Below are 10,314 nucleotides of genomic sequence, written 5' to 3'. Positions count from 1 at the left end.
GCTTCCCCCGACCTCCCTTTTCTTTTTTTTATTTCCTTCCTTGTAGAAAGTACGAGCCCGGATATGTGAATACGAATACGGCCTCATTTGCTTGGATGCTGTGCGAGGTTCTCTGTGGGCAGGGTGTTCCACGCGGGGGCAGCTCGGGGGGGCTCTTTGGGGCGGTGGGGGCACCGTGGCCGTGTGCCTGCCCTCGACACGCCGTGCCTCGGTTTCCCCGCCTCCAGCAGCAAGTGGGGTGCGGTGCAAGCAACAGCCCTGGTAGAAGCAGCGGGGCTGTGCAGGGCCTGGCGCTGCGGGGCTTGGAGACGGGGTCCTGGGCGATGCTGCAGCCTGGAGGCAAGGCCACGCGCTGCGAGGGAGCCCCCAGGGTTGGTTTCCTGGCGCCAAGACCACCCTTCACCTCCCTGGTGCCCAGGAAGGGCAGGACACCTCGCTGCACGGTCTGCGGGGTGCAACCCCATCTTGCCAGAGCCTGCCTCCTGCAGCCCACAAGGGCAGGACGGTGCAACGTCCGGGGGGGCCCTGCAACTGCTGCGGGGGAGCAGCCGTGCAGCACTGGGAAGGCGCGAGCTCTGCAGGGAGGAACGCAGCAGTCGCACACAGTGGTTGCACGCACCCTGGTTGCACTGCAGCTCAGTTGCACGCAGCGTTTGCACGCGGCCTGGTTGCACACAGTGGTTGCACGCAGCCTGGTTGCACTGCAGCCCAGTTGCACGCAGTGCTTGCACACAGCCTGGTTGCACCGCAGCCCCGCTGCACTGCGGCCCGGTCGCACGCGGCCCGCTCACATGCAGCGGTTGCGGGAACCGTTTGCACGCAGCCTGGCTGCACCGCAGCTCAGTTGCACACAGCCCGGTTGCAGCAAAGCCCAGCTGCGCGCGGCGGTTGCACGCCGCAGTTGCAGCGCGGGCGCGCGGCGCTGCCCTGGCAACGGGCGCGCGGGCGGGGCGTGGGCGTCACTTCCGCCGCGCGGCGGCGGCGGCGGCGGCGGCGGGCGGGGCCGGGGCAGGGGAAGGGGAAGGGGAAGGGGGGGGCCGCCATGCAGCGCCGCCCCCGCCTCGGCGGCCCGCAGCGGCCGGCCCGGCCCGAGCCCGCCCGGCCCGGAGGAGGCAGCCCCGGGGGGAGCCCCGAGCTGGGCTGAGGGGAGCCCGGAGCCCGGCCTGCGCTGCGGCGGAGCCCTGGCATGTGCAGGTAGCGGGGGGGGCTTGAGGGGGGTTGCGGGGCTGAAGGGGGGGCCTGGAGCTGAGGGGGGCCCTGGGCTAAAGGGGGAGTCCTGAGGCTGAGGGGGGGGGGCTGGTGTTGGAGGGGGGGTCCTGGAGACTACTGGGGGGGCCTGGGGCCGCTGCGTGCTCCAGGAGAAGCCGGGGGGGCAGTGACAGACGCCCCCCCCCCCCATATCCCCATATTTCACGCCCCCCCCCCCAGCCCGGGGGTTGTGTGGGGAGGGGGCACGGGGCGGGGGCTGGGGGTGCCAGGCCGGGTCCTGCTGTGGGGCGGGGGGTGGGGGGTGTCAACGCCCCGCACTGCTCGGTGCCTTCCCAGCCCCCCCCGGAGCGTGTCCCTGGACGTGCCCCCAGCACCATCCAGGGGGTGCGGGGGGGGTCCGGCTGCGTGTGCGGCCAGCTCACGGCCCGGCCCGCCCCCCCCCCCCGACACAAGGCCCGGGCACACCGGGGAGTGCGTGTCCCCCCCCCCCCCGCTGCGGTGACACAGGTGAGGGCACGGCACAGCCGTGGGCACCGCTGCCTGCCTGCGTGGCCACCGGTCACCCCGCATCGGTGGCCACCGGGGTGCTCAGCACCCCCCCTCACCCCCCCGCCCCCCGCTTGCCCAGCGTGGGGCTGCTGTGTGCAGGATGCGACCCCGTGGCCACGCCGGTCCCGGGGGGGGACCCGAGTCCAGCTCCCAGCGCGGGGCTTGGGAAGCGGCGTCCTTCTACTCCGAATATTTCCGTGCGTGCCTCCCCCCCAGGCTGCAGCCGCCCCCTCCACCCTTTCCTCCTCTTTCCCAGCCCTTCGGAAGCAGATGGAGCGAATTCCTCGGGGTGTGGGCTGCTTTGACATTCCTCAGCCGCGAGCCTGTGCCCAAACTTGCAGAAAATAGTTGCTTTTTCCCGCCCCCCCCCCCCCCCCTTACACTGTTTTATTCAGGAGTTTTGCCCTCCAGCCACACACGCGTGCCAGCACCCCGGGGGGGGAGGAGGGGCACCAAGGGGCCGCGTCCTTTGTGGCACCAAGCGTGCGGCTGCCGCGGAGCACGCGTGCGATCCCCCACCGCTGTCCTCGCCTCCCCAGCGTGGGCCGGCGCGAGGACGCCGCAGATCCCTGCGGGGGTTGCGATGGGGGATGCTCAGAAAGCACCGGGGGGGGTGGTTTTGGGTGCGGGAGGGGGCTCAGCACCGGCGCGGGGCGGGAGGGTGTTACACGTGGCCGTGGTGCCTTGTGTGGGCGAGGGGCTCGTGGGGGCCGGGTTTGGTTGTGGCCGCGGGTTGCGCTTGTGGCAAGCGCCGCAACGTGCGTGTGGGCGCACCGCGAGCCCCTCACTGCTGTCCGTGTCTGTCCCTCCCGCAGGCTGCCAGCGGACAGACGGATGGCGGCCGCCCCCCCCAGACCCACGGCCCTCCAAGGACTGCCGGCTGCCCCGTGCCGCCGCTGGCAGCTGTGACGAGGACGGGGCCTCCGCCGGCCGCCGCCAGCCTCTGTCCAGCTCGGATCCTCCCTCGCTGCCGGCGCGCTCGGCTTCCAAGCCGCCGTCATGAACGGGCTGTCGATCAGCCAGCTCTGCTGCCTCTTCTGCTGCCCCCCGTGCCCCAGCCGCATCGCCGCCAAGCTGGCCTTCCTGCCCCCGGAGCCCACCTACGCCGTGGTCCCCGAGCCAGAGCCCGTCGGCAGCACCAGCACCGGCTCCCTGCGAGGCGGCGCCGCGGGGCGGTGGAAGCTGCACTTGAAGGACCGGGCGGATTTCCAGTACTCCCAGCGGGAGCTGGACAACATCGAGGTGTTTGTCACCAAGAGCAGCCGAGGGAACCGCATCGGCTGCATGTACGTCCGCTGCGTGCCGGGCGCCAGGTGAGTGGCGGCGGACGTGCCGGCCTGGCGCTGCTGCCGGTGTGACCCCGGCCTGATGGACGTCGGGCTGCGGAGGTGCTGGAGGGCTCGGGGCCGTCCTGCTCAGGCGGCAGCCTCCCTGCCCCAGCCTGACCCGGCGCCTCGCCGAAGGAGCTGGCCCTGCCGCGGGGCTTCGGAGGCATCCGGCGGCGCGGGTGAGCTCAGCTCTCAGAACCTGTTTGGCTTGTGGCTGAACTGGGAACGGCACCGAGCAGGTCGAGGGAGCGAGTCGAGGCGCAGCCGAAGGCCACCGGGACCTCGGCGTCCCCTCCTGGACGCCGGCGTTCCCTGGGCCACCCGAGAGGTGTCCTTCTGATGTCACGCCGGTGACACAACGCTCTGGGTGCGTGCCCAGCCTCGGTGTGATGATTGCACTGAGCGCGGGGCGTCAGCGTGAGCCCTCGCAGGCTGCGTTTGCACGTTTGGTCTAATTTGCTGGGCATGTTTGATTCTGCAAGGAGAAGAGCAACAGGGGTGAAAGCCAGGAGGGATTTAGGCACAACCTGCCCCGCGTCGCCCTGCGCGTCCATGAGCTGGGAAGAGCTTGATGTGCAGGTGCTCCGTCGGGGAGGGAGGATGTGACCGTGCGTGGTGGCTGTTTCTGATGGCCTGGGGTCAGCCCCCGCGCATACCCCTCATGGAGCTGCCGAGGGGCTGGGGGTCTCCCCGCAGGCAGCGGAGCCAAACGCCTCGGGCAGAGCCTCCAGGAATTCACGGCAGCTTCCTGGGATCCGCTCGGACAGCTGGCGGGGGGCAGCGCGGGCGTGGGGTGGAGATGGAGCCCCCCTGGCCGGGCTGGGCGCGTGGCAGCTGCTCCCCGAGCTGGCGGCACCCTGGGGCGGGTTCAGGTGGGGTGGCTGCCTCGCGGGGACGTCTGCTCCAGGCTCCAGCCCCGTCGTCTCGCAGGTCCCCAGAGGGAGGAAACCGGCGGCAGGATTGCCCTGCCTGCGCATCCGCCTGCCTGCGGCCGCGGGCTTTGGCGCCGTCCCCCCAGCCCGCCTGCGGAAGCGGCGCTCGGCGCGGACTGCGGGGCTGCAAGGAAGGGGCCGGGGGCCAGGGCCGGCTTTGTCCCCGCGTCGGGGCCGCTCCTCCGGCACCCAGTGGCTCGGGCTGAGCAGCGCGCCTGGTTCCCGGGGCTCCCCGAGCCCTCTGTTGCCATGGTTTAGCTCTGCCGGATTTCGAGCGTTTATTTTTAACTTCCATTCCTGGGTGGAGGGGTTGGATTCCCTGGGGAGCCTTGGCTGCTGGCGTGGCAGTGCCGAGGTGTGCCGCCCCCCGACGTGAGGCCGTGAAGTCTAAGCGCTCAGAGCCCGGCCTGGAGGGTGCAAAAGCCAAACCGGAGCTCGTTGTTGCTCAATTATCCAGAAGCAGAAGAGGGGCCTTGGGTCCTGCCCTCGCTCTCCTCTCTGTGCCGTCGTGCTGTTTGTCCCCCTGCTCCTGCCCAGGGATGTCACCAGCCATCGGGCGTTGCTCGGAGGAGCCCAACCGGGGTGGCTGGGCTGGGATGTGAGGGCCTGACCTGGCCGCGGGCATCTGCTGCTGGCTGCAAGGGCTCAGCAACGAGTCTCCCCCCGCAGCAGGAGAGAGCCAAGCTTCCATCAGCACGCTATTAAGTGTTAATTTTTATGATTAACATTGTTTTTCCCCTTATGGTGGAAATTTTTTGCGTGTTGTCACTCCCACAATTCACTTCTCTCCCAAGGTCTGGTATCTCGCCAGGCTCAGGAGAGAAAAAAAGCTGCTGTCAGAATCTGTACTTTAAATCCCCATTGGGCGAATGGCCCCAAATCCTGAGCTTTCTACCAAAAATAGACTCAAAAACTTCCAACAAAAGCATCCTGCCCATGGGCTGCCTGTTTCGGCTGGTAGCGAGCCCCAGGCGGTGAGGGAGGTTGGGGGCAGCTCTGGGCTCGGGCCGGGGCTGTCGCAGGGACCTTCTCGTGGCCTTCTGGGTGCTGGGCTTTGGCTTTCGGTCTCCAAAAGGGATGTCCCGGGCACCCCGGCAGTGTCCCCCATTAACCCTCCATGCCTGTCTCGCCCCGGCGCTGCAGGTACACGGTGCTCTTCTCGCACGGCAACGCCGTGGACCTGGGGCAGATGAGCAGCTTCTACATCGGGCTGGGCACCCGCATCAACTGCAACATCTTCTCCTACGACTACTCGGGCTACGGCGCCAGCACGGGCAAGCCCTCGGAGAGGAACCTCTACTCCGACATCGACGCCGCGTGGCAGGCGCTGCGGACGCGGTGAGCGGGGCCGGGGAGGGCAGGATGAAGCGGGCTCGGGTCGGGAGGCAGCGCGGGGTGCTGGGTTCAGCACCATGCTTGCGCCGTGGCTCCAGGCTCCCCGGTGCGCGTGGGCGGCGCGCGTGGGCGGCGTGCGATCACTGTCTGCCGCCGCCGCGTTGCGGTGATGAGCGCTGAGGTGTCCCTGGTGGGGGCGCGTGCAGCTGCCAAGGCCGCCGGGAAAACCCTGCGGGCCAGAGCTCTGGAAAACAGGAAATCTCCCCGAGAGGGGCCCAGGCTGCTCGGAACGGGAGGGGGGGGGGGCGGAAAGCCTGCGAGCGGGGGGGACCCGGAGCTGTGGGGTTGCTGCGGGGTCTGGCCTTGCTCGGGGTGGCTGCTTTGAGGCTCACGGGGATGCGGTGGTCCCCACGTCTGGCACAAGCTGTGCTCTGTCGTGCCCACGCCGAGCCCTGGTGGGAGCTGGGCCTGGCTCGCAGCTTGCCCAAGGTCTGGCTGCTGCACTGGGGGGCTGTGACCCCCCCGCTGCCAGCGAGGCTGATCCCTGACACCCCCACAGCTCACCCGGCTGCTCAGCCCAGGCGGCTCCAGGTCCGTGGTGGGGACGGCCCCTCCGCCTCCCAGACATGATTATCCCGGGGGTTGGTACTCCAGCTGGGGAAGCTGTGTGCGGCTCTTAATTAGCGCTAATTGCTACAGCGTTAGCAGGCAGCTGGGGATGCAGGGCAGCTGCTTTGGGCACAGCCTGGAGGAGTTGGGGCTGTCCCCGCTGCCTTCCCTCGTTTTCCACCCTGCCTGTGCTGTGGCCGGAGCAGGCGTCTCCTGGCGACGTGACTCCGCTGCCCGACGCGTGGGCACTGACCCGCCCTCTCCTCTCCTAGGTACGGGATCAGCCCGGAGAACATCATTTTGTATGGACAAAGCATCGGCACGGTGCCCACGGTTGATCTGGCTTCCCGCTACGAGTGCGCTGCCATCGTGCTCCACTCCCCGCTCACCTCTGGCATGAGAGTCGCCTTCCCCGAGACCAAGAAGACCTACTGGTTCGATGCCTTCCCCAAGTAGGTGGCCTGAGGACGAGGGACTGGGGCGCGGCTCACCTCTGGAGGGGCAGTGCCCGGACCAGCTCTGTCCTCAACACCAGCCCTGACCACAAAGAGGGGTTATGGGGAAAATGGGGGACCCGTTTCCTATGATAGCCTTAAACGTGCCCATCAGGATCCTCCTGCCTTGCATTTAGGCCCATGAGGGGGATCGGTAACCCTTTCTGCAGTTGCTGTGCCGCCTCCTGAGGGCCATGTTGTGTGTCCACCCCACACCCCCTGGTGGCATCGCCTCCCAGCCACCCTGTCCCTTTTGCCTGTCAGCACTGGGGCCATCCCCCTGGCCCCTCACTGTGTATCTCAAGTCCCTGGGGGGGTCTCTGGGACCTGTCTCTCCCTCAAGGGCAGTATTTTGGGCTCCCTCCCCCCCCACCCCCCCCCACCCCCCGAGGAGGGCTGGGGTGGTGTCTCCAGGCAGGACGAGCTCTTGCTTTGCCTCTCCCTTGCAGCCAGGCCAGCGGGGCCCAAGGGACGGTCCCTGAGCTGGAAGCGGTGGCTGGGAGGCCCCCAGCCCACACTCCGCGTCCCGACGGCCTCGCTCGGCCTTTGTGTGCGGGGCCTCGGGGGCCGGGCTGAGAACAGCCGCTCTTCCCTGCCCCTCAGCGCGGCACGGCTGATCCCCATGCAGGATCGCGCTGTCCTGGAGCGGTTTCCCTTGGCCCTGCCTGGGTCCCGTGGGGCTGTTGTCACTGCTGTCTGGTCCTCGTCTGTCACGCTGGCGGGGATCTTGTTCCAGAGCTCAGCACTAGCAGCAGCTCTGCATCCCTGCGCTCTGCTGTGATCAGAGAGCATTTCCTGGTGCCTTTACCTGAGGGGCTGTTTCAGGGGGCAGAAGGAACCGGGGTGCCTCGATCCTTGTGCTTACCCCCTCTCTCGTCTCTTCCCCACCCACCTTCTTGACAGCATTGAGAAGATCTCCAAAATCACCTCTCCGGTCCTCATCATCCACGGCACGGAGGACGAAGTCATCGACTTCTCCCATGGCCTGGCACTCTTTGAACGCTGCCCCAAGGCTGTGGAGCCGCTGTGGGTGGATGGGGCCGGGCACAATGACATTGAACTGTACAGCCAGTACCTCGAGCGCCTTCGGAAATTCATCTCCCAGGAGCTGGCCAGCCAACGCAACTAGCCGCAGGGCGGGATGGGGGTTTCTGTGTGCACGTCCGTTCTCCCAGCGCCCCCCGGTCCCTTCTGCTGGAGGTACAGTGAGTTTGTACAGCCTCAGCCTCGGGAGACGGCTTGAGCAGACGGCGCGTTTCCTGCGGGACGCGGGCGCAGCTCTCCTCCCTCCCTGCGTCAGCCCCGGCGCTGCCGGCACCACCGGCCAGGCTGGCAAGAGACGGCAGCTCGCTCCTTCCCCCCTCCCCGGACAGACGAGAGCCCACCCTCCTGATGGCGAATCCTCGGCTTCGGACACGTCCTTGTCCCCTCTCCTAAAACAACACTCTCCGATTACTCCTGGCTGCTCCGCTGCTCTGACTATAGCAATAAGGCGAGTTGGAGAGGGGCTGGGCCGGGGGCAGCAGCAGAGCGGGAGCCTGTCCTCCCCCCCCCAGCGTCGCTGCGTGATGTGTGCCCCGCTGCAGGACGGAGGAGGTGGCAGCTCCTGTTCCCGAGGGGGCTTCTGGGACTGGCGCTGGTGATGGCAGCAGGGTGCCTGGTGCTCGGCTCTGGCTGGACAGAGCTGCTTCCCCAGGGGAGGTTGGGGATGCATGGAGGGGTGCCCTCTGCCTCACCCCCCCTCAGCTCTGGCCCTGCTCTGCCTTCTCGGAGCGCTCCCTGCGTTCAGGTCTCCCCCTCTGACACTTCTCCCCTGCCCCTTGCTCTCGGTTCCCTCGGGGAGCGGGGTGAGGAAACCGGGCACCAAATAAAGAGCTGAGGTTTAACATTTTACCTGCGTGCACCCTTCTGGGGCTGCCTGGGGCTGCTCCCCCTGCCCCAGCCCCACGGTTCCAGCCCCTCTCCTTCCCCCGGCAGCCGATGCCTCTCCTGGGTTGTGCCTGGATGCGTCCCCACTGCGGGGGGCTGTTGTGGACCCCCCTCCTGGGACCACCCTCAGGTCTGTGAGGGAAAGCGGGGGCGAATCTTGTTTTTGACCGGCTCTGCTCCCAGCCGTGCTGCTGACTGCACAGGGACCCCTCTGATTCCAGGTACAGCGAGGGGCTGCAGGGGCGTGCGCTGGCCACAGGGATGGGTGCGTGGGATGTCCCCCTCCTGCCTGGGGATGGGGCTGTTTTGCCCCACACAAGGACACAGCGCTCAGGTTTGTGCTTTTGGGGTGCAAGCCTGCTCCGAGATCACCCTGGGATGAGCTGCTGGAAGTGGCTGAGGTGTTCCCGCACATCCCTCGTCGCTGGCTCAAACCACAAAGCACCGCTCTGGCTCTCCTAGCTGCCAGGGGGAACTCAGGGGCCTCCTAGGCGTCGTTTCCCTGCTGTGTCCCTGTCACCCTCCTGTCCCCTTCTCCTATCGCTCATGTGAGGAGCGATAATCTCCTTAAGCTGCACTCAGAGGGGCCTCGCGGTGGGGCCTTGCTGTGGCCCCGCACTCGGAGCGCTCAAATGCCCCTATTGTTTGGGTGGGGGGCACAGAGGTCCCTGCTCCCCACGCACCCCTCAGCTGCTGCCCCCAGCGCCCCTGTGGCATCCGAAGCCACGTCCCTTCTGCTGTGCGATGGAGGTGGGGGGACCCTTCCTTGGCAGTGGGACTCTGCAGGCACTACAGGAGGATTTGGGGGGCAGCTTCGGGTTGTCTCCCATTCTCCCGGGGGATTTTGGCAGCTGGGATGCCCGAGCTCTCCCTGAGCGTCCCCCAGCCTTCCCTTCACCTCGCCGCGCGGCTGCGACAGCCTCGGGCTCACACGTCTGCTGGAAGCCGCTGCGGTCACCCAGCCCCAGTGCCGCCAGCCCCGACCCCGATTAGCGGGGCTGGAGCAGCCTGCAGCGCCCTAATCCCGGCACAGAGGTGTTTTGTTCGCACCGAGTGTATTTTTATCCTCTTACTGCTGCCTGTTTCCTGTTGAGCTGCGGATGCTTTGGAGCGGCTCTGCATCGCCGGCGGGATGTCCCGGGGCTGGCGGTGGCATCTGGGGGGACATGAGGGCAGCTTGCGCTTGTATTTACTGCATCTCAGTTAAGAGAAGAAAAAAGCAAAAAGGCAGAAAAGTTCAGCTCAGTCCATAAAGTTTAGACCCAGTGGGGGCTCCCCCGTGGTTTGAGATTGGGGCTTTCTGGGGCCGGACCCTTTGCTGGTCCTGGTCGAGAGGGCTTGGTCCTTACACAGGCCCAAGGAGGGAGCTGCAGAGACCCCAAAATGCCTGAGCCAGACCCACCTCAGGGGTCCTGGGTCCGGTGTCCCCCACCATTGGGGCCACACTGGGCTGGGAACCACTGGGATGTCACTTCTCTCCCTGCCGCTGGTGCCGCAGTTTGGGAACACCGGGAGGGGAGGGAAACGGGCTGGGTGGGACGGGGTCTGGTGCCCAGGGGGTGCCGCTGGGGGACCCAGCCAAAACCTGCAGGGCGTGGAGGAGGCAAAGAGCAGAGTCAGGCCTCCAAGTGCCCAGGTTCCCTCAGCACAGAAGAGGGGACAGGGCAGGGGTCCCCTTGGGCCACCTGGAAGCCCCCAGCCTGGAAGCAAACGCGGCTCCTGCTCCCCTTGCTGCAGTCACGGGCACACGGCTGGGCTGGGGAGTGTGTATGTCTGTACATGTGTGTGTGTCTGTACACGTGTGTACATCTGTACGTCTGTGCTTGTGTGTGTCTGTACGTGTGCGTGCAGTGGCTGTGGGAGGGGACGCCCCGGACACCTCGGAGCTCCTCGGGGGACAAGGACGGCCCTGCTGGGGCGCCCCTGGCA

At 67.4% G+C, this 10,314-nt stretch overlaps 1 protein-coding gene across 1 annotated transcript; it reads left to right on the top strand.

Annotated features, from left to right (window-relative positions):
* The first annotated feature begins 1,042 nt into the window (after positions 1-1,042).
* Positions 1,043-8,347, top strand: ABHD17A (abhydrolase domain containing 17A, depalmitoylase). Its single transcript, XM_035569683.2, has 5 exons — positions 1,043-1,194; positions 2,574-3,071; positions 5,162-5,356; positions 6,235-6,414; positions 7,360-8,347. The coding sequence occupies exons 2-5, from the start codon at positions 2,758-2,760 to the stop codon at positions 7,583-7,585; spliced, it is 915 nt and encodes a 304-aa protein (XP_035425576.1). The 5' UTR covers positions 1,043-1,194; positions 2,574-2,757; the 3' UTR covers positions 7,586-8,347.
* Positions 8,348-10,314: the final 1,967 nt, after the last annotated feature.

The sequence above is a fragment of the Cygnus atratus genome, chromosome 26, assembly GCF_013377495.2.
Source record: "Cygnus atratus isolate AKBS03 ecotype Queensland, Australia chromosome 26, CAtr_DNAZoo_HiC_assembly, whole genome shotgun sequence".
NCBI classification, from domain to species: domain Eukaryota; kingdom Metazoa; phylum Chordata; class Aves; order Anseriformes; family Anatidae; genus Cygnus; species Cygnus atratus.
The sequence above is the reverse complement of the archived record's forward strand: the minus strand, read 5'-3'. Positions and strand labels throughout refer to the sequence as shown.

Coding starts and splice junctions, on each gene's coding strand:
- ABHD17A (XM_035569683.2), top strand. CDS start 2,758: ATGAACGGGCTGTCGATCAGCCAGCTCTGCTGCCTCTTCTGCTGCCCC. Junction 5,357..6,234: donor TGGCAGGCGCTGCGGACGCG/GTGAGCGGGGCC, acceptor CTCCTCTCCTAG/GTACGGGATCAGCCCGGAGA. Junction 6,415..7,359: donor TGGTTCGATGCCTTCCCCAA/GTAGGTGGCCTG, acceptor CCTTCTTGACAG/CATTGAGAAGATCTCCAAAA.